Here is a 24,140-nt window from a genome sequence, read left to right as displayed (position 1 = left end):
CAGAAGACTCAATGCAACTCCAGATGCAGACTTGTGAAATGCTCATGTTCCTCAGCCTGGTGGCAATGCTGCCACTAATGCGAGCTGGAATTTGGTCAGGTTTTGTTGCTGAAGGACACAGACTTGGATTCAGCTTGTGTCCATGAGGTCCCCCATGTCCCCTTCTTCAAATCTTTCTAAGCAACAGACCTGCAGCCTGTACTGGCTTCTGTTGTTTTTTGTCACAGCTGCAGGACTTTACATCTGCCTTAGAATTCCTTCTGGTTCCTGCTGGCCCATTTCTTGGCATATTGAAGTCCCTGCACATAGCAGCCTTGTGTTAAAGTGTATCTGTCACTCCCAGTGTGGTATTATCCAGACTTGGTGCATGTGAAGTCTGTCTTTTTATCCATATTCTCTTGCACAAACAGGTATATGGCTTCAGTGTTAGTCCCTTTCACTGCCTGTCTTATGCATGAGCAAACAGCATTACACAAATAATAGATCACACTTCAAATTGATCTAAGCCAGTGTTCTGTATCAAGTGCTTTAGCTGATGCTTAGAAAGTATCCCTTCCTGCTCTATCTTCTTCCTTTTGGCCAGTCGATGGTCTTTGGACTTGAAGAGACTGAGAAGTCCACCCTGTATCAACTGCTTTTTTTCAAAGTCACTTCATACCTGTGAACTTCAGGATGCTCAGTAGTAGAGGATGCACAGTTCAATGTATTTTCTAATGTAATTTAACACTTGTCTAAATGTACTTTCTGGTAACTTTGGTAGTCTGGTTTAAATTTTGCCTAATGAGAAATACACACCACCCCCCCACCCCCCCCCCCCCCAAACCTCTCTCTCTTGTATCAACTCTGTATATTTTCTCTCTTGAAACAAACAAAATGTGCAAAACCCCTTAAACTGAAGTTACCCGAATTCTTTAAGTTTTATCACTTCAGCCATTCTCCCTTTTCCGGGTGAATTGTTAGTATTGTCAAACAATAGGACTCAAGGTGGGATTCTTTCTGGATGTTGCTGGTAACTGCTCTCTGCATGCTAACCCGACCTCTTGTTTCTTTTACACAGTTTAGTTATACCTCCGAGGGCTTTTTCCTCTTACCCAATGGAAAGTTTGTTTTTCTAAGAATCTTTTGTGATGGATGGACCTTTTGAAGGCTGTAAAGTTCTGAGCAATTAACATTAGACTTACTGAATGACATGTTTACTTTAGCATATCCAGATAATTCTCAACAAATGATTGTATCTAAACACTTCTCTTAAAATATTTTTATTCAAAAGATATTTAATGACATGATCTGTAATTGCTTGATGAATGATAAGTATTTAAAGCTGTTTTTAGGTAGATAAAAACTCATACCTCAGAGGAGGTGACCTCTTTATTTATGGTGAAGAAATACTTTTGTTTTACTGCTTTCTAGACTAAAATTTAGATGAAGGGGAAAACAGTACTCCTAAAAAGTATATCAGCAATGTAACAGAATAAGGTAACTTTCACACTTTCTTCTAAGTTTTATTCTAGTTACTGAAAAATGCTGTTTTAAGAATGTTTTCTGCATTGTGCAAGTTATCTAAGTGCCTTTGATCTAGAGGATTAGTTTTTAAAACAATTCCTGATTTTCTTTGCTGTGTAGAAATGCTGTGGTTTTTTTTTCTCCAACAAGAATAAAATGTCTCTTCCTACCCCAATTTTTTAATCATCTTTACTGTATCTGTCTATATTAAAGCTATGGAAAAATGTAAGTGTTCTTCATAAAGCTCTCCCACCCTGCACTTAGGAGGCTTTGCTGTTCTGATTGTCAGAAACTTATTTTTGAAACCAGTATTGAAGTGTATGGCATCATTTGTTTGTCTTGTCAGGACTATGTGAAGATACTCTTCGTTGGGGTGAGCAGTAAGGAAGAAAGATCCTGTTCTCTTAGGAGCAGGAATGACCCTGTTTGACAGTAGCCATCCTAAGCATGAGAAACTCTAGTTTGACCCTTGTCTTCCAAGAGGCAAAGTACTCATAAACGGTGCTGCTTTGAGTCTCTATTTTCAAGCTTCTGTAATTTCTCATATGATATCTGTGATGCTCTTCAGAGTAAACTGGTTGTAGAACTACCAGAATCTTTTTTTTTTCCTTATTGGATATGTAAGGATTTTTAAAAAACTGAGTCACTTCTGAAAGTAAAAGCATTGCCTCAAACTAAACATGGTGTTGGCTGGAGCTATGCAGACTTCCTTGTGTAGATTTTACCAGAGAACATCTTTCTTGACCTGAAATATCCTTGCTGTTTCCAGCTGTGAGCTTCATGAACAAACACTGTAAACTTTGACAAGCTGATCATTATTCATGCAGAATAATATATTAGATCAAATTCTTGTCCTAACTGGTTTCCCTTTGTTTTAACAAGCTTTAGTTTGTTTTTATTTTCACTTGTTTTCTAACACATCTTACTTTCTGCCAGTTTCAATGGGTTGAGTCTGTAGTCTAAGAAATAACTTGAAGGATATAAATGAGGTGTGGTGCAGCACTGTTTAATGAAATAGAAGGCACTAGATAGAAGCTACTGTCTAAAAATGCATTGAAAGGCAACATGCTTGTATTAGTGTATGGAATTGTCTGAATTGGCCTTTAAATTGTGAAGTTTATAAACCAGGAATACACAGGGAGAGAATTAATTGAATTTGAGCTATAAAAGAATGTTTCATTTGGAGTCGTTTGGCATTTCAAATGCGGTATCGGATAAACCCGTGTTATACACGATTTCAAAAAGCAGGAGTTGTTTCTGCAATCACATATTTCCATCATTCAAATAGTGGGAAATGTTGAGTCAGATATAAAATCCTGTTCCATCTCTGAGCTGTCAGGGTTTACTCGGTCTTTTGTCTCCCTATCTTGACTACCTTAAAGCTTCAATCTTGTTGTTTTATCTTCCCACCATTATCTCTTAACGACTGAAGTCAATGGATCGTCCTCTCTTTTAGTGTAAATGTAGTCCTTGCACTGGCTTGTGCCTTTGGAGGAGCTGATCTGTACTGTGATCTTTGAGGTGCTTATCTAGGTGTTATCAGCACATGCTGTTCTTAAGGCCTTTCTTCTGCCATTCTTTTGGGTGTTTCCAGACCCAAGCATTCCCATTAATTGTCTAATCACATCAAGCTTTGATGTTTCTATTACAAAGTGTCTCTACACTTAAAGACAGGTGTTGCCTTTTTGCATATCTCATGCTTATAGCTCCTAATCTGTTACTGCCTTTTAAACTGCCAAAACATGTTTTTCAGACCTACTGTCTGACTTTTAAAAATTACTAATTCTAGCCTATTAACATAATCTCTGCTGCCTATTCTTGTATGAGGCTCTGGTTTGTTTGCTAAAATCTTTTTGGTCCCATCCTTTCATAGAAGAAAACTCCAGTCTTCCTTCCTTTTCTGCCTTGCTGGGCTCAGTATAGATTCCTTGCATACCAAACCGTCTCTTCTTTGCCTCAAACTCTGAAAAGCAGCCACCTTCTTCTGGAGATGGAGTCCTAGAGGACTGGAGAGGTAGTTACCAGATGAACTGCCAAGGGCTCTTCACGTTACTGCTGATTTCTTCCTCCTTTGTCACCTAGTGCTTTTCACTAAAAGCACAAGCAGCAGCTTTGTGCACTTCACAGGGCAAACTGAAAGCAAGCAATCTTGTGGATTTTTTTGTTCTCTTTAGGAAAGTTTTTCTTAGCACTTCAGCTAAAAGAAAAACACTTGCAGAATGCTTTAGTTTTTAATGATTTCAGAATAATTCAAAATAGATTGTTTTGCTGTCCGCACTCCCAATAGTTAATTACTTTTGCAGTCAGTTAAGATTGAAACTTTTATTTGCAGTCCTACTTGAAATTTCTTTTGAACTGTACTCATGGGCAGGCATACAATTAATTTAGGTTTATTACTATTATTATTCATTAATTCATTATTATTTTGGTTTTTGATTGCATGTGCTGGTCTTTTTCTTGAACCTTTCTGTAACTTTTAACTAATGCTGGCTTATGCTATGTTATGCCATCAAGGTGAAGTTATTTGCACTAAACTTCCATTTTTTGCTTAGGGATGAGTGCATGGAAGTCTGTTATTCCTTAAAGATGTTTGCACTTTGCTATCCTTTGGATGCTTTAGCTGGTGTAGTTTAGAACAGCTGTTGAGTTCCCTAATTTGCATTCCAGTTGTTGCAAGGAGAGCCCTCTGTCCTAGCAACTCTTCTGAGTGAGAGTCCTTTGGAGGAAGTGCAGAGTGTCCCACAGGCTTTTTTTAATGCTTATAAGTACTCTTTCTACTTTGAATTTAGCTGACAGGGAGACCTCAGTGGGAAGGGCATCTTTTTGATGCCAGTGTGATGTCTTCTTGCCCTGCCAATGTGATTTAGCACTTTTGATGCTGCATCAGCTAGCTCTGTAGTAGCTGGGAATAAGTGCTGCAGTAGCTTTTCAGGAGGATAAGCTTGTTTCTGAAGGGGCACTATACATGAAAACTCACTTGTTAAGATGGTAGATTTACACCTGCACTTTCAAAATTCAAACTGCCTTGTCTAGATGGCTCTACTAAGCTTTACTGTCTCACTGATTTTTTTCACTGGCTGTTTTACCATACCTGATAGAAGAAAGAATTAAATGTTGGTGTATGATAAATGCAACTTCCTGAAAGCACAGGCTTGGACCAGAAGGGGAAAGACTAGTGTGTTTTAAATAGGACTGTAGCATTTTTTTCTTGATGTTTTAAGTGTTTAGGAAAATACTGAGCCAGGGAAGGTTGTTATTTGGGCTTCCCCTCCTGCCATTGTCTCTCTGTGCCCCTTCATGGGTGTGCAGATGATCATCTATCACTTAACCCAACACTGTGCAAATGGAGCTTGATGGAAGACATGGTCTGATACCCGTGAGCATCAGTAGTGATGCCTGCAGCAGGCCTTTGACCAAGCTCAACAGAGTTTGTTCCCCATGAGCAACAGAACTCGAAGACTTTGTTCAGGATGTAATATTTGTAACAGCAATTTTCCTTGTTCTGTGGTGGCTTCTGCATTTTTTGCTCTTGGAAGATGTGATTTATTTGTCCGTGGAAATAATTATGTCTTAAGCTTTTTAGATTATTATAAGAGCTAGAAGCTTCCTTTTCTTCATGTTCTAGAAGACAAAACAACCCCTGTATATGTATATGGCTGTTTTTTGTGAAGTGTGGGTATTCCATGCACCTCATAAATGTTAACATTCACATCTTAGCTAGTGACAGTTACAGTTCAACAGCATTTTTGTTAGGTTTGATGCTATATATATAGTCCTTATCTTTCTTCCCCTTAAGGTCAGAAACAGGGAGTAACAGCTCACTCATTTGGAGCTTAGATCTGACTGCAAAGATGGCAAATTGGTGTAATTCCTTAATTGATCCAGCGGGGTTTCTGTTCTGGGAATAGCTTTAAAGTAAATGTGGCTGTAGAAATGCTGGTTACTTGGTGCTTAGGTTGCACCAAGTAACAACACACTTAAAACACTCAGACTTTTCTAAGATATTTGAGTTCAGTGTTAATGGATGGAGATTGAATCTTCAGCAGAAAGACTTGAGTGCTTTTCTCGTTTGATGACAACTATGATTCTATAGCGTGCTATCAAGCAATATTACTGGGGAGGGGGAAAAAACCCTCTACTGATTATATACTAATGGCAAGAACTGGTATATAACAAAAATGGCTGAGTCACTGTAGGAAAGTCTTTTAGATTGTGCAGCTTGAGCAATTGCTGGAGCAATTGCTGTTGCAATTACTAGGCAGAGTGGTGGATTTGGGCATCTTTTCAATAAATAGAGAGAAAGATTCTCTTGTGAGTGATTAAGGAGTAAGGCATTGAAAGTCCCTAAGGTCTTCCAACCCTCCTCAGATATTTGGAGATGATTCCAGAAGTTGTCATGACTAAATTTTAGTTTCTCTTAAGAATTTTATACTTTAAGAAAGTAACAAACAATGTTTTAAACCAGGACTTAAGGGGAAAAAAAATTATACTAGGCAACATGTGCCTGTATCTGTTTGCTCATGATGGGTACAAAGAGTCTTCCTAATACAGCCACCCAGAAGCCTGAAGAGCTAAAGGTATTGGTGAAAAATGGGGGAGGAAATGAACCAGCAGTATGATTGGCTCAGAGTTTTGTGCTGTTGTACCTAATTATTTTAGAAATAAGAGCTTTGGACTTCTGAAATTTTCAAGCTATGGTAAAATACCCAGTAAAAACATTGGGAAAACTATTATTTCTGTAAAAGAATCTCCAGAAAGTTCTGTTAACTAACCATTGGGTTTTTTGAGAGGTATCATCGTTTTAGTGAGGGATCACTAAGACAAAACCAAAGTAAAAGAATAAGTAACGTGGTGGGAATATTATTAGAATAGAAAGATATGTTCACAAATAATTTATTGTGGATATAATTGTTTATATATGCTTTTTATTTTCTGTGTATGATATATGTTTTAATACTATATTTTTTTACTAGAATTTATATACATATCTATATAAATATTTTATTTACAAGTATTCTTTTAACTGATTGATGTCTTAAATGTAACACAATAATCCTTTGCAAAGTAATGCAACATGGTGAAGACCACTTGTAATGCTAAAGGGCACCTATATATGTGAACGTTGTAAAAGAAAACTTGTGCCCTATCAAGTAAATAGGATATTAGCTCTAAAGAAATACTGTAGTTTTAAAATTATAAAATAATGCATAAATAGCTCAATTACTTGCCCATATATTTTCATTTTAAAACAAATGCTATGCTTCACTGTGGAAGGATCTGGTGCTGAGCAGGAAATTGTATGAAAATGGCTATGGAAATGTTTAAATTGTTTATTTGGATAAACTCAGTGACTGCATCAATTGGGCCTGAGAAGAAGGGAGGGGTGAGGGGAAGGTGTTTAAATGTTTAGTTTATTTCCTATTACCCTACTCTGATTTGGTAATAAAATCAATTTCCTCAAGTTGAGTCTGTTTTACTCACAGTGGTAATGGTGAGTGATCTCTTCCTGGACTTACCTTCACCAATGAGCCTTTCATTCTACTTTCTCTCCCCCTCCTGGCTGAGGTGGTGTGATCAAGTGGCTTTTTGGGGGACCTGGCCTCCAGCCTGGATCAGCCCACCACAGATTTAAATTCTTAGCTGTAGAGGATGAACTTAAAATATTGTGCTCCTATAAAATGATTTTGGGGGGGAATGTTTGTTTTCATATTTGACTCAGTGTTTCCTAAGGGGTGTGGGGAAACATTAATCTTTGAGAGGAGGAGGTATGTGACCTAGTGGTGTAACAAGCAGCTTTTTTTGTTTAAAAATTCATTTTACTCTACTAACTGTAAATAGATAATTTATAATTGTTAGCCAGTGCTAACAAAGTGTTTATATTTGCACAATATAAAGACTCTGTAGTCAAAATCCTGTTGGTATTAGATATTAGAATATAGATAACCTTTTGATTTTTCCCAGATGGGACAGATGTGAACTCCAAATCTGCAAAGTGCTTCCAGCTGTAGTTCTATGTTCTGTGTTAGTCTGATTTGTCAGTTGCATGTATGAAATAATACATATGCAGTAAGTCACATTCATGAAGGCTTATCAGCTGTATATCTTAAGATGAAATTACTCTGTGTGTGCAAAGTAGCTATTTGTTCAGGCTTTCTAAGTGTGTGGCTACCTGGGTTGCCAGAATAGATAACTGCATGAGATGTTGGGCACTAAATGAGAAGTAGTTTATTGTCCTTGTGAGTTATGTTGGCAGACTTGAAAATTTTGGATGAAGATGAGGTGGAAGAACAAGGTCTGGAGTAAGTTGTTGGTTCGCTTCATTGCAGGGGTTACAGAGAGCACAACCTGAGCCCTGTGCGTGATATAAAGGGCACATGCTGACACAGAATTACCCTGTCACATATGCTTGTATTTGTTCTTATCAAGCTTTCTATGCAAATAATTTCCTCTTCCTGCTAGTCCTCTGAAAGGGACAACTCTTTAATTCATTTGTTTGCTGTGCAAAAACTGGTACCCATGTTATTTTACTAAGTTTTCACTATTTGAAGGGAAGAGAATGGGAGACATGGGTGAAAAAAGACACATGTAAATACTTATCTTTCCTCAGCCTGTCAAAACATTTAGTGATGCTTTAAATAGTCCAGTTTTGGGCTTGTTTTTCCATTTGGCAGTGTATCTGTAATGAGGCTAATCTAAACTTAGATATGAATATTGAAGAGATAATAAGTATTCTTTCTGAAAGATATATATACTGAACTTGTCACCTTACTTTACATTAAAACTGCTTCCTTTTAAAGTCAAACGTGGCTTTCCATAGAACCTGTAGCAGAAAATAATGTTAGAGTTGCAAAGGAAGACTTTCTGCATGACTCAGTTGACTCAGCAACATGAGATGTTGTGTTTGCACTTGTAATACTAAATGCATACGTATGCCTCTGAATGCTTGTCTGGTTTTGGATCGAAATATCTTGTTTCAAAATAAATGCTTTTGTTTCTATTTAAATAAATATTCTTTGCCTTTGAAGTAGATGATAGCTCAACAATCAGGTCTTACCTTGAAAAATATTTGCCTGTTACAGCATCTAAATGGTCCTGAAATCATTTATTCTTTTATTTGTTCTGTGTAGTAGTATTTTGGGTTTGGTTAGCATATTCTTTCTTTATGATAAATAGTCTGTCCCTTGCTAAAAACAGGGATTTGTTTGCTTATAAAACTCTAAATGCAATGCTCTTAATCACGGTTTTGGGGTGGATAGTGGAGAATGGTGGCTTGTAACATCAGAAGATCTAGGTAACAGTTGGAGCCTTGAAGATAAGGATTTAAGACCTAAATTAGGTTTGATTCTTCTGTAGGGACCTACAGAATAATGTAAGGGGAAAATACGTGCCGATGTAATTGGATTGCGTGCTATTGTAATCTGTCCTGAGGATGGTGCTCATGAAGTTACTCTGGTGTGGTGGGGTCCCTTAGTCGATACTGATGATTCAGAAGGATCTTTGCATGGGAAAAGTTAGGGTTAGTTTGTGAGCTGTTTAATAGCTAACTGTGCTCCTGATGTTCAAACAGTGAACTAAGCTTACTTGTCAGATAACTTTATCTTGTCTGGTTTTATCTTAATGGTCTCATAAGGAGTTCTGATGCTGTAGAAGGGAAACGTATGCTTCTGCTATTTAAAAGGCAACCTGGATTTGCAGGTCTTGTCCCAGTGCAAGTGAGGGTGGGGGAAAGAAAGAAGAATAGTAGCTCCATTAAGAATTTAGGAACTTGAGAATTTAGGGGTCTTGAGGTCTAATCTATGCTACAGCTTTCAAACATGAGACCGTTGCATGCCATGCTTGGCTGCAGATAGTTTGGGATATGTTATCTGTTGGTCATGAGAGCAGTTAGGATGAGACCTTTCTGGCAAATCAGGCTGTCATCTTTGAAGTTAATAGCTAATACTCACATGCACAATGTCACTGATCATAAGTCAAAACAGAACATGCTCCATGGTGGTCAACTGTTTGGTATTTCAAAAAATGAATAAAAAAAGTGGGGGAGGGAAGAAAAGGTAAAAATGTGCTTTGACATAAATTCTGGGACCCATTTTTTTAGGCCAGTAGTCAAAAATGTGATTACATTGTACTTTGAAAACTGTCTGAGACAGTCAGCAGAAAACATTCTTATATGACTTCTAAAAGGAAAAACAAGTGCTTGTGGCCATTTCTTATCAATTTGTTCCTTGTTTATTCTTCCTACCACAGCATTTTCAGACTTTATTAAGTGTCAAAGGTCAAGCTCAGTTTGCCATAAAATCCAAATGCATGTGTTCTTCTGTTAATGATTGACTCCAGCCTTCTTTAAAGGTTTCTGAAGGCTTAATACTTATAATCTCTGCCAGCAATATTGTCCCTAACAGTGCACTTACGATGTTTGAATTTTTGTTTTAGCTTTTACTAACTTAAGCATTTGTTTATTTTCCTCTAACTTTTAAGCTACATAGATCTGTAATCTCCCTAGTAGTAAAAGTTGTTTGCCTCTAAGGACATCTCTCTAACCATTTCAGGTTCTTGGTTTGTGCCTTGTAGTCTGAGGAGAATGTCATGATCAGCTTCCTGTGATACTTGCTTTGGATTCACAATTATTATTGGTCTTGATTTGTTAAAGGGGGAACCAACAAGCAAAAAAGTCTGCAAAAGTCTTGCTGCCTGACTTGTTATAACTGCCACTATGTTTCAGTAGTAAGGTTATTTGATAAGACTTTTTCTTCAGGGTCAATTTAAAAAAAGAAAGAGTGGGGGGGGGGGAAAACCCATTTCTTATATTCCTGTTAGATACTTCCACCAGTCCCTGGTTCATAAATATTTGTATATTGGCCATGATCTCTTTAGGAGTGTTGTAGAAATCTGATTAGACCCTTTATAGATTGTTCTGATTCTTAAAGCCTGTTCCAGATACCTTTTGGTGTCCATAAGAAATGCTATTTCCTGGTGCTAAATTCTTTGTCCAAAATACTTTAGAATTTTAATTTCAATTGCATTTTATTTTGGTTGGTTTGGATAGTATTGCTTTAAAGGGAGAGCATAACTCAGACATCTGCAAACCATACACTCGAAATCAAGCAAACTGAAAGCTGTTGGTCATGTAACCTGAGTTCAGAGAATAGGATACTTCCTGTGGCAACATTATGTCATAAATTTATTTTTAGCCCTTAGACACAGACTTTCTCTAATGAGATCAGCAGATCCCTTGAGTAGAACAAGCAGTGCACTCCTTTGACAGTAGGGATTCTAAATGTGTCAATATGTGCATTTCAACATCTGCTTTCCTTTTCTACTGACACACTGTTCTGTCATCTGTGGATTGCTCAGTAATGGGAACACCTATGTGGAAATTCAGCTGCTTTCCCCCTTGCACCCACAACTAATGAAATTCCTCAGAATTTGTGAGAAACCACTGAGCTGTCTGCAACGGTTTTCACAGGCATGTGTAAGCAAGGTATGTAGTGTGAGGCATTTGTTGTTGTCCTTGGGTAGTGACAGTTGGATAAAAATAGGCCTGGCAGTTTCCAGGAGGCTGACCCGCAGAGGCTGCGGGCACGGGAGGCTATTCTGGTACTTGCTGGGCCTAATGGTTTCTGTTGCTCAGTTGGTTACGTAACATCTGTTGAACAATTCCCTCTTTTGGGAATTATTAGTTCTTCCTTGAAGAAAATTAGGTAATGGATAAAAGAGGATGTCTGGACTGCGGAGGGGGTAGCCCTGTGCTGGGAACAGGCAGCAAGGATAAAACAATACTGATGGAAAAAGTGCATCAGTAGGAGGGGCAGCCAGAAGTTCTAAGCAATGAAGCTTATGCCTTGTAATGCTAACAAGTTTCATGAGATCTATTTTAAGGATCTCTGGCTTAGAATTCAGGGACACCATCAACTCCTTTCCACATGTTTTGTGGGGTGTGGGTGGGGGGAGAAGGTTTTTAATCTTATGGCTTAGTTCTGGTTTTCTTAGTTGAAAGAGTTTTTACATCTTCCTAAGATTCACAAACGAGGTATTGGTGGCTGGCCTAGTATTGCCAGCATAAACTTATTTTCTGAAGTACTGCTAACACTTAATATGATACTGAGAAACCAGTTTCTCAAGCAGCAGGGGCTTAGAACAGTATTCTTTCCTAAGTTAGTGTCTTTAACTTGAGTTGGAAGAAACTCTGGTTATGTCAGACAGCTCTCACTCAAAGCAAGGCCAAGTCAAAAGAATACGTTGAACTTCTGAGTTTGGTCAGGTTGTTCACAGCTGTGTCCAGTCAAGTTTTCAGTATATCCAAGGATGGAAATGACACAGGTTTTCTGGACCAAACATTCTGATGTTTGGCTACCTTGGTGTTGAGAAATTGTTTCATAACATCTAATTGGAATACCCTTTATTGAAGTTTCAGTTGTTTTTTTTGTCCTGTCACTGTGCACCACTGAAAGAGACTAGCTCCATGTTCTGCAATAACTAGATAACTGGAGTCACTGTTGGGATTCCTTTCTGAGTCGCTGGTCTTCTCATCTGCATCCTTTGTAGCTTGTCTTCATACATGAAGTGTATGACCAATATACTGACTTGCCAAGTTCTTGTGTTATTGCTGAGTGATTAGTATGGCAGGCTAAATTCAGTGTACATGTATCCCATGGGGAGAAATATAATCAAATACATACTGAAAAAAAGCAAATGGCTTATACATCAGTCACTGCTATTCAGGAGAAAACATGGTTGTGGATAGTTTTCCATGCACCTTTACTCTGAAGCAGGTGCAATACTTTATCCTCTATCTTCTAATTCTTTTAAAAGTTGTATTAGCACAGGAATTTATTCTTTGTCCCATATTAAATATTATGTGCAGTTCTGCCTACCCTTGCTGAAAGACTAAAGTGTAGGATTAGACTTAGTATAAAAGGGGAATGGGTAAAGTGTATCTTCTAAAAAAAGATGCTTCAGTTTGGAGAATAAACTGGTATGAAACCTGATAAAGGAGTATAAAATCTTACGTTGTGAGAGGAAATTTAGCAGGGATTATTAATATGTACTTTTTACAGCAGAGGAATTAAAGTATGAGCAGGTTCAAAACAAAGGCAAGTTGGGTATTTTTTTGTGGTGCTGGTGCCTGCCCATGTTCTGTAACTGATCACAATAAAATTCAGTGAAGCCAAAATAATATTGGTGGCACTAAATGTTCTTGAGGAATGGTTAGATGCCACTTTCTGCTTAGGAGGTTTCCAAGTTGCTTATTTCTGGAAGGTAGGAGGATATGGCCAGGGAAAAAGTATTATAGGATGCTAACCCTTTTTCAAATGTTCTTTGTCTAAGTGTTTTGTGGTGGTCAGAAACAGGATACTGGGCTAAATCAGTCTTTGATCTCCACAGTATTGCAGTTCTTTTATTCTTACAAGTAAATGCCATGTAAATGTGATTATGCAGACAAGGAATTATTAATACTAGCCGGAGACAAGCAAATTATCTCCAGAAATAGCTTAGAACAACCACTTCTGTTTCCTCCAAAACAGGATCTCTCAAATTCCCAAGTTACGCTCATAACAAATCTTGTGGAAGTTAATCTTTTGCTTTGCTGAAGAGAATATCCTTGTATGCAAATGGCCATAATAGGAATGGAAATCCTTCACACAGCCAATAGATGAGTTTTGGAGTAGTTTGCTCTAAGATATTGTGGATGTTGAAAATGTGTGACTGCTCCAGGACAGGATGGCAGTTCATGGGGTAGGAATCATCAGAATATTGATAAATATGCTGGGGAAAAAAAGTAATATCCAAATTGGTTTAGTAAGAGAAACAACAGAAAAGCTGGTTTAGGAAGTCCCTCAGCTGATAATGGTTTGGGAATGGGAGGGGACATACAGGCTTCCTTATTCTTGTATATTTCATAACTAATAACTTAATGTAAGCATGAAGGCTATAATATTGTAAATATTGTCCCTTCCATTTCTCCAGGTATTTTTATAAAATACAAGGAAGGTCTCAAATATTATTGAAGTTGAGCTTTCAGATGTTAAAGTGCCATTATTTAAGTAGTTATATTAACTCTGCATTATGGCTTTATTGTAATTAGGTTAATTCTTCACAAACCTTTTCAGTGGGAGACAAAGGTTTTTAAACATGTGCTTTTCATATATCTTGTCCTAAATGTTTTTACACAATCATTTAAAGTTATTTTTTTCTTAGAAGTCTGCTTTGTGGAATACTTTGCAGATTAACAAGAATTTCACAGTTTCCAGTATGAGTAGTAGTATTTCCATCTCATAAATCAAGATAGTGACTCTCAAGAAGTCTGATTCTTCAGTTTCTGTTCACTGTGAGTTAATGCAAGAATTTCTTGTTTGTCCATCATGATTGTATTTTGTACTTAAAAGCATTAGTGGTATAGTATGGCCTGAACTACTGCAGTGCTCACACAATGAGATGGTGGAAGAACTCCTTTCCAGGAAGTATGTCTGACAGTGAGCAGAGGGTTAGGGGCTGGTGGACTCATCTATTTTGCAAGAGCTTAAAAACAGTGTATCTATATGTCTTTGCACATGAGTTACATCAAACTTAGAAAGCTTGCTCTCACTTTCCACAGACCCTGCTTCTGCCTTAGTATGTGCAGTGCCAAACAGATTATTCTGTGGTGTATCCAGTGAGCTGTAGTTACATTGCTGTCTTGGTCTGATACACGAGCTACATAAACACACTTGATTTCTTTTTAATGTGGGGAAACAAAATATTTTTGAGCTGGTTTTTGAATGCTCAATTTAAATATCCTTTTTAATTGCTTCATATCACATATCTTCCAGACAGTAGTGTTTTTGTTCCCTGTCTCAACCAGAAAATTCTCAAGAGACAATATTAAGAAAATTATTGAAATTAATTAAAAATGAAGGGTGTCATTACTATGTTAAACTAGCCACTTGAAAGATGCTTGTGAGGATAAAACTGATAAGATTCTTATTGTAAAACAGAAAAAAATTGATTATAAAGAGGAATGCTATGGATGAATAATCCTTATTAAAATTAATTCACAAAAAAATTTCCAATGCAATATGGTGGTGATGGTTTCTTTTCTGTTGTCTTGTAAGTCCTGGTACTTGAGTCTGTGAAAAGAACTGAAAGATTTAGAAGCTTGGTTCAGAGTTAGGTAGATAATAATGTGATATGTAATCCAGTGGTGACTATGGGAAAGATTTTTGTATGTGCTCAGGTGTTAGATGTTATTGCTGAAGACAAATGACACTTTAAACTCTCTTAGTAATGGTAAAATGGCAGCATATTCATGGAGCAGGTGGTCTAGTTTCATAGCTGAATAGAGAAAAAAATTAACATTAAAACAAACTCAGATATTAGCTGAATTACATACAATTGCAGTGAACTGGTAAGAGAAGAACATATAGCTGTGACTTCTTCTGGAATAACTTCAGTTTCAATAAATGGTTTTGATCTGTTCCATGTTTTAATAGCACCTGTACTGAAAACTCTTGTTTACATGAACAGATTCCCTGCTCTACTAGTTTTAAGGGTAACTTCTGTTACTTGGGAATTGGTTACTCTGCAACTACATGGTTGAGGAGCTAATTCTTAACTTCCAGTGCCTTAAGCCTTCCTTCAGTTCTTAAAGCAAGAATAGCTTTTCTGTGGCAATGAGAATGTTTTGTGTATGAATATGAATGCAGTTATATGTAGCAATTAGGTGCTGTGTTAGTATCTGAATTTACAGCTCTGGAATATAGCCAGCTTGTGGCCAGGAAAGCAGCCAATAGCCTGGAGGAAAAATGTTTTTATTAATATGTAATAACTGCTCTAGAGAGTTCTCATTACAACTGCAGTTTGCCAGGATAACCTTTTATATTACTTATTTGGGGCAGTTTTAATTTCTATTAAAAATACAGATGATAATTCATTGTACCCTTCTCAGAGTAAAAAAAAACCCAAGAATGCTAGAAAAGGGAGAGATTACTTGAATCTGTATTTTATATCCATCAATTTCATAGGATCAACACATGGTAGGGAGAATTATTTGTACTGAAGAAATGAATGTTTTAAACATGATATTTTGTTTCTGTTGTAATTCCTTTTGGTGCTAGATTTCTTCAGAGGATGAATACAGTAAACTTGCTTGAATGGTGCATGCATGTGAAATTCATGCTTTTCATTAAATAATAAAGTTGTTCATGTGAGAGCAACGTGTCTAAGTTGTATTTCTGTAGGATCTAAGAGCCTCTTATCAGCTTCCAAGCTGTAAGTTAAGGGGTTCCAATTCGTTAGGTAGGTAAGTGGAGGAGCATGGGCTCCCACTTTTGCAGTTTAACCACAGTGTTGTTCTGAAACCCTTCAGATAAGGCCATTGTCCTTAGCTGTCTGTTGCATTGAAGAGTGGCTCCCTCTGATTTTTTTCTTTTCTTGTAGGCTTTGTCTCTCCCTGTAGCAAGAGGAGAGAATCAAGCAATAAGACATGTTTTTCATTAGTACCTGCAAGCATCAAGAGAAAGCCAGCATCTTGTTTATTGAATGTAATTTGAGTTGAACACTTTCACTGTGTACTTTTATGTAGCAATTAATTTTTAGTTCTGTAAGCCATTACAAAGCACTGTAAACTATTTGATTACAGTGAAGAGAATGCTGTTTGAACAACAACCTGTGCTGACTGGAAATTAGGACTCTTGGACTTGTTGTTGCTCTGAAGGGATTTAGTCTGACTTTATGCAAGCTGCTTAACTGGGTAGCCAAAGCCGTTTTCTTCACCTGTTTTTTTTTCCCTATGGGTGAGGTACACATACCTGTCTCTTTGAGATTGTATTCCTGCAGCACAGCCTTTGTCATATTGTACTGTGGCAGGAAGGCTGGCAGGTGGTTCAGCCATTCTTCAGAACCTTTGTACCACTGTGAATCTGATGCAGTGAGTCTTTTAATGCCTTTTCTTAGTCTTGCAGATACAACAGGTGGCACAAGTATGTGCCACAGGACTTGGCAAGTCCTGCAAGGGTGCTGAGAACTGCTGATGACAGTGGAGCTGTCATTTACTTTGGGGACAGGGAGGATGGTGATAGAAAGCCATGAACTTTCTACCTCCAGGTGTTCACAGTTTTCTCTGGGTACCAGAACTGCAGGATTTCTAGAACTCACTTTGGGAAAGATAAGTAAGAAGATGGAGTCTTGTAGGAGTTGAACTTGTATGTAAGAAGCTTTGCAATTGGCTGGTCTCCAGGTTGTCTGAGAGCATTTACTCCCTGATTTTTGCTTACAAGTTGCAGTTAGTACAATGGTACCATGCAACATCAGGAACCATCTGGGCTGTAACATGGGACAGATCTCCCAAGTCATCTCTTGACACATCCCAGGTGCATTTGGGCTTTCCTTGTCTGCAGAGGAAGGAGGACAGACTTTCATAAACTTGGTCTATGCCTTTCAATCAGCATTATATGGGGCCTTTTCTGCTCTCCCTTCATACAGCTCATGTTTTGTTTCTGCTGCAGAAGTGCAAGTCTGGTAAGGCTGTCTTGTCTGGATTGGTTATACCCAGGAAATGCAGCAAATACCTATAAAAGTACCCCACTCTTCAACTTGTACCTTGAAAGTCTGTTATATTTGACATGCTCAAAAAAACCCCAATAACACCCCTCCCCCCAACCCCTGCTCCAGTTATTAGGTCACGGTTCATTGAGATCATTGTTTGCCCTAAAATAAAGGGTTTATTTCTGTTTTTCTCTAACCATCTGTTCTCTTTTGTCTTTCACTTACATTGTAAACTCTTTGAAGAAAAAATTTCTTTTGCTTGGTTGTTTGTTTTGCTCTGTTTTCTTTAGTGCCTCACACAATGGGGTCTTTATCAATGTGTAGGGCTCACTGGAGCTTTAACAACACTACTTCTAAGCCTTGGTATTGATAGGGTTGCAAATATGCTTCAATAAGTGTCTTGGTTATATTTTTTTTTTATAATCTTCATTGTCCTTATCACTGAATCACAATCATTTAATCTGTCTTTAGGAAAGACACTCTAAACAAAAATCCAGTTACACAGTTTAAACCTGTTCCAGGTTGAAAGAGTTCTTTCATATTCCATGCAATTAAAAATTTTGGAGACATTGTCTCTTGCATCAGTAGCTTTTCCCACTATCTGTTTAGACCAATTTCCTTTTTCTCCCAAATAGATGGGGGCATTTACCCACCTGAATATACTTGTAACTATTATCGTACGCAGTTTTACTAGTGTCTGTAAAGCTGCAGCAGGATTTGATGCAGTGAGTTTCCCATGATATATGGAAGTGGTTGTAGTAGCTCATGTTTTAGATTTAAAGTAAAATAATATTCCTAATGTACATTTAACAGACTAAAAGTTGATTGCACTGAAGATTAATAAGCAAGTTATCAACCTAGATCTATGTCGTTATGTAAAAATTTGTTAATTATTTTTAGCAAACCTGGCTGTTTAAAGTCATTAAAGTCTAGAAGCAAATCGAATGCAATGTGCTAATTGATGTAGGGATGAGTATGGAGCCTCAAAGGTATCTTTAATGGCCCTATCCTCACTTTTAATATTAGGTTATTCACTGGAGGAATACTTGTGTTTTTTTAGAAAAAGTAATTTCTGTAACTATTGACGTTCCTTGAGCTGATAGACTCTAAATTAGTTGTTTATGTAAAAGGGCCAGGCTATTAATTTTTACTTATTCCAATGTATCTAAATATTTTTAAAACAGTTAACCAATTGTTTTGCTCTTATCTATGGTTTTATGTTGCTGAACCAAAATAGTAACTGAAATCTGAAATCACTTGTTCTTCTAAAATGCTGTTGCTTTCTGTCCTGCAGCATGGGTCAACTCTCTTTCGATGGGAATGGTTTTCTTCTGTTCTCCAATAGTCAGCATATTCACAGACCTGTTTGGTTGTCGAAAAGTAGCTGTTGTTGGAGCTGCAGTAGGATTTGTTGGACTCCTTTCAAGTTCTTTTGTAAGGTAAAAAATTCTTTTCATTCAAAGTATTTTATCAGCTTCACGTGGTTCCATCAATAGATTATGAAGGAGTAGGCAGTATTACTTTGTGTTATTTGTTAGAGTAGAACCATTGTTTTATTTGTTTTCATTTTTGTCTTTGAAAACATAACTTGTGGAAACACCCAAATGATAATTTCAACTTGAAAACTAATTCAAAAAATACAATATAGCCTCATAACAGCACTCCCTATTTAACAGAAAGCACTATGTCTAAATTATCAACAAGGCTAATGATATAAGATCAACAGCATTGTCCTTGGTAAGCTTCTTGTATGTTTTCTTGATGTATGCTATGTTTTAGCAGGTGCATAAACATTGTTTCTATCTCCTCTTCTCCTCCCCTGTTTGCTTTTAAAACACTGTTTAAATGTTGATAAATATGCACTAGGACTTCCAGGAAGGTGTTAATATTTCAGTCAAATTTGATGTTTTGTTCTGTTCTTACTGGTCCCGTTGCCAAACACCAAAAAACCACATTGGTATAATGACACGTACTTAGGTTATTGGCCTTATTAAGAAAATCTCAGTTGGTTCTTGTGTTAATGAAAAAACCCAAACCTGAACAGTAGTTGAATTTCCCCCCCCAGGTTATACTTCAGTTTGTATGTATCTAACTTTTGCTGAATAAATCAGAAGAAGTTCAAGAACAGTCGATTTGTTGGACATGCACAGTAGATGATGAGGAAACAGGAAATTTACTCATTTATTGTAGTTATCAGCAGAAAATGGTTAGTGATGATAAGGAAAGAAATAGCAGGAAAAATAAGCTACAGATACCCCCAGTTCTCAGTCTGCTTTTTTTCTACCCGTAGCACAATAAGTACAGGAACAGACAAAAGCAAAATTCAGAAGAGCTTCCTACATTAATGACAGTATCTGTGCAGGCTTGTGAAAATGCTTTCTGTGCCTGTGTTCTGAACCAGAGAGCTGAGCTGGCTGTGATCTGCATGGATGAATATCCATGCTGTCTGGCACTGTTTCTTAGCTAATGTGTCATGTTTGGGCGTATGTCCCCTAATGTGAAAACATATCCACAAATTTATAGGAACAGGAGACAAATAGTTCTGTCTTAAGTAACTGAACCTAGCATTTATATTAATTCTTGGAATAACTTACATTTATGAGGAAAAGAAACCTTTGTTTTCTTGTTGTTTGCTCAAGCTTCTAATTTTTATTTTATTTTTTCGTTAATCCAACTGCAAACATTTTGCTGAACTCATTTTACTAAAGCAAACAACCCCCCCACTTCCTGATAAGTTTCACGAGGCTTGTTACCACGTGTGAGGTAAAAAAAATAAAACAATGCATCTTGGAAGTATCTCTCTTCCTCATTGCTTCACAATAGTGCTGAATACTAAACCGGTCTCTTAATACACACTAAACCTCTTGAAAAAGGTTTTCTTCTTTTGAACAAAATGCTGTCATCGCTGTTTCCTGAATATCCAATGGAACAAAGGCACAAGAGAGGCATGCAATTAAAAAGTGATTTTGTAAAGGCTTTAAGAATATTTTCACTTGACAATTTAGAATTTGAGAACTTCAGGAGGCAGGTAACCTCTTGTTAGAATACACACCATGTTAATGTGCATTCTTGGTGTTTCACGTTATTTACAGTAAAATGATTTATGCCTATGATGTTATCAGTTAATTAAGGGAGTATAGTTCAGATACAGAAGTCAATGTTCTAAAAGGAAAATATTATACAGTAGATAAATGTAAGTATGATTTACAGTTTTTATAAGTGTAATAAACTATGTAAATACTTGGTTTTTTTCTGTGTTAGGTGAGGAGTGTTCAGCATTATGTTTGAACTGCTAGCAAAGGGAAGAAATGTGTAAATCAAATATACATATCTATCTTTGGAAAAGAAAACAAGAAAAAACCCCCAATATAGCAACTGTTAAACTTGCATTTGGCTAATTCACCTTGACAATGATTTCTTTCAGTCAGACTCTGTTGTGGTGTAACAAAGTAATTTTGCTCCTTTTACCTTTTTCCAGTGAATTCCACAAAATTTTTAGTGGAAAAAATAAATAATTGCTGAATGAATCTGACACAGTGTATTTCAACTACAAGTACATATAAACTCTTAACTTCTGCAAATGTCAATTCCTTGCAAAACTGTCTTGCCATGTCAGGTGAATATGAACATAGTGTTGTACAAAACATTAACGCTTTTTCCTTTTCTCTCCTGATACAGCACCATTGAACCTCTCTACTTCACCTACGGGATCTTATTTGCCTGTGGCTGCTCTTTTGCATACCAGCCATCCTTGGTGATTCTGGGGCAGTATTTCAAGAAGCGGCTGGGACTGGTGAATGGCATTGTCACCGCCGGCAGCAGCTTGTTCACCGTCTCGCTGCCCTTCCTCTTGAGAGTGTTGATCGATTCTGTTGGCCTGTACAACACCTTGCGGGTCCTGTGCATCCTTATGTTTGTTCTGTTCCTGGCTGGCTTTACGTACAAGCCCCTTGTTCCCAATGCCAAAGGCAAGGAGGAAGGAAAGAAGGGAAAGTTCAGATTTCCTCCTGGAAAAAAGATTTGCAATTTCTCTGTTTTCAAAGTTCTCAGTTACCGAATCTGGGCTTTTGGGATCCCAGCTGCACTTTTTGGATACTTTGTGCCTTATGTTCACTTGGTAAGTGTGTGTTTCTTCCTGCATATGATGCATTTAGACCTACAGATTATTTCCCTTTGTTTTAAGGACTAACAAAATGATTGGTGATAAGGAATGATACTTGAAGTGCAAGTTGTGTGTGGGAGAAACATGAAGTTAATACTGTTGTCTGTGATTCAAAGACATTCCAGGGCTCTAATCAGAACTATTAGTTGAGTCAGTTTAAAAATATATTTCTTCATTCTCAATCTAAGGCTTAAAATACTTTAACTATGAAGAGAGACATTTGAAAAGTATTTAGTAGTATTCCAAATAATTCTTTAATTTAGTCCTTGGCTGAATACATTGCCAATGATACTTGTGAATTTCAGAGGAATAACGGAAGGGGTAAATAACAGAAAACAGGTAAACATTCTAATTTTTCCTCCTTTAAGTGGAGGTATGTTTGTTAAAAATGTGTGGTTTTAGAGTGTATTTTATTGGCCATTTCCCAGGTTTATTAAAAGCAAAATACTTTGATTTTTCTGTCTCAAATGTCAGCTTTGAGTTCTACCACTATAGCAATAACATAACTGACCCTGTTATCTGGTACTTCTAGCTGCTGTTCCAGTTGGCTTTTATTGCTGTCTTCAGTAGCTCATAGGGATTTAGCTCCCAACAATGGGGGAAGCTGTCAGTCACCTATTTCTATACATGTACTACAGTTGATTTCTTTCCCTAGCAGACTTTTTTCTACAGCACATTGTTAATCTAAAGTTTTGATGTAATGGGGGATGCATTACAGGGAATGTATCTGGCTGGCACTCGTTGCATTACTTATTGAATCAGTGACTTGTTTTTGAATGCCATCCTGGTGGTACTGTCTAAACTGTAGCAGTGCAAACCAAAAGGCTTAAAAGGGACAAAAGCCCACAAACCCACAATGGGATGCTCTATCCAGACCATTACAGACATTCATATTCAAGAGTATTTGATAAAGAGAACCGAAAGATCATGTTGATACTAATCATCCACAAAAGAACAGTAAGATTCATTATAATAATGTCTTGAATGCTGTTAAACTTCAATGTGTTAAAAGCCCATGGGTTTGTAGGCAATGTATACAGCAAGTGGTGTTGCTGCTTTCTGGTAGCACATTGGTTAGATTACTGACTCTGCATCAGATACTTATTTTAAAAATTACCATAGGGTGGTGGCTGGCTTGTTTTTGAGCAGCTGTAAACTGGCTTTTATTTGTGGTGAGTTCTTGTTACTTAAGTGTTAAACATGTAGAAGCTAGTCTAATTCTAAGTGTTACAGAGTGTTTCAAAGGACTGTACCATTGGATGAACAGGCTATTGTGACATCTTATACTACTTCCTCATGAATTTTGTAGAGATGTTTTGAAATGAAACACTGTTCAGAGGAGTGGAAGGGAGGTGTTGTAGAGAAAGGTATTGGATAGTTTGTAAATGATGGTTAAGGCTTGCTGAGAACTGAAGAGCAGGGCCATATATGCAGTCACATTAAACCTCTGAAATACACTTATTTAACAAAAAGCTTGTAAATTTTACCAAGGCATTTGTAAGAGTGCTGCTTCTTTCTAGATTGGATTGAAGCTACTGGTGAGCTTGGAGAGGAAAGGAATCTTTATCTTTTAGTAGTTTATTTTTTATTTTTATGGCGTGCTTGCTCTCTCTGAGTGCTTTTCCCCTCATCAGATTGCACAAATCCTGATTGCGAAATCCAGCTCTGGTACATGAAAACAACTTGATCAAGGCTGTTTCTAACATAATGTTAGATAACACTATAAAACTATTCCAAAGTACTGTTGGAATCCAATATTAAAAAAAACCCCTTCAAAATTATAGTAAGATATTTAAATTCTAGCAGTAATTTTTTTTTGCTCAGAGATTCAGAGAAACAATGAAACTTACCTATTTATAACATAAAATACTCAGTGGAAGGCAGGCTTGCTCTGTATGCAACTTTTGAAAGGGGAAGCTTTACCAGTGCTTGGGAGGAGCCCCTTTTATTATTAAAACTGCCCTTGTGAAATCAACAATTTTTTGTTTTAATGTACATGTTTCTAAGTACTCAACTTTACTGTATAATTCTTTGGTCTCCCTGTAAACCAGAGAGGAAAATCTTCTTACACAATGTATGGTGGGCTCACACTGCTCTTAAAAATCCCAAAGTATTCTAAACAAGATGCTTAGCTTTCATTCTTGGCTTTGTAGATAGCATTGTTAAATGGAAAACAGCTTGACTTTTTCTTTACTATTTTAAAATATCTGATTATTATGATTATTATTCTATCAAATTTAAGTATCTTTCAGTACACACAAAGAATCCATGGAGGGATTGGGGTACTCTTTGTTATGTACCCAGGACTCTTGACCATACTTTGAAATATTTAGAGCCTAAATCAAACTTTGATCAGTGAGTGTGATAAGGGGTGGTAAGAAACAGGATGGATTGGCATAAAATTACGTGTGTGTTCTTTATGCTGACAAGATAATAGGTAGATACCCCCAATGTCACACTTCTGTTTGCTTATGTATCTGGTCCATTAATTATTATGTAAATGCTCACTAATATTTCAGAAATCTTGGCATACAAGTAGCTTAAAATAATCCCTGGTGTTACTGATGTTGAAATGGAACCTTGAAACTTGAGTCTACTAAAAAGCAATCTTTCAGCTTCCAGAGGAGATCAGATTTTTGTAACCGTTGATCTTAAATAAGCCATCAGGAGGAAGAGAGTTTAATACTTGCAGGTTATATATTTAAAATTATTTTATAATTTTTTGTATGTAATTACCAAGGATAGGTGTATTCACAGTAGCAGCTATCTTTGTGACAGAAGGCAGGACTTTGAATTGCTGGGTTGGAGGATGAAGTTGTAGGATTAACAATAAACTTGCTGCTTGGGCTTGAAGAATTGTGTTCCTGCAGCTAAGCCCACCACTTCTGTAACTTTTTCTACATAAACCTAAACTAATTCAAGAACTTAAGTCTAGATTTAGAACTAAGCAAACATC

General features: G+C 37.0%; 1 protein-coding gene across 1 annotated transcript in view; it reads left to right on the top strand.

Annotated features, from left to right (window-relative positions):
- The window catches only part of SLC16A10 (solute carrier family 16 member 10), a 64,638-nt gene that overhangs the window by 20,242 nt on the left and 20,256 nt on the right, over window positions 1–24,140 (top strand). The window contains exons 2-3 of the mRNA XM_084262300.1: window positions 18,317–18,461; window positions 20,701–21,139. Of these exons, the coding sequence (XP_084118426.1) occupies window positions 18,317–18,461; window positions 20,701–21,139 (584 nt within the window). The remainder of the gene's footprint in view (window positions 1–18,316; window positions 18,462–20,700; window positions 21,140–24,140) is intronic.

This window comes from Gallinula chloropus, assembly GCF_964237585.1.
Source record: "Gallinula chloropus genome assembly, chromosome: 3".
Taxonomy (NCBI): domain Eukaryota; kingdom Metazoa; phylum Chordata; class Aves; order Gruiformes; family Rallidae; genus Gallinula; species Gallinula chloropus.
This window is presented reverse-complemented; position numbering and strand designations above follow the sequence as displayed.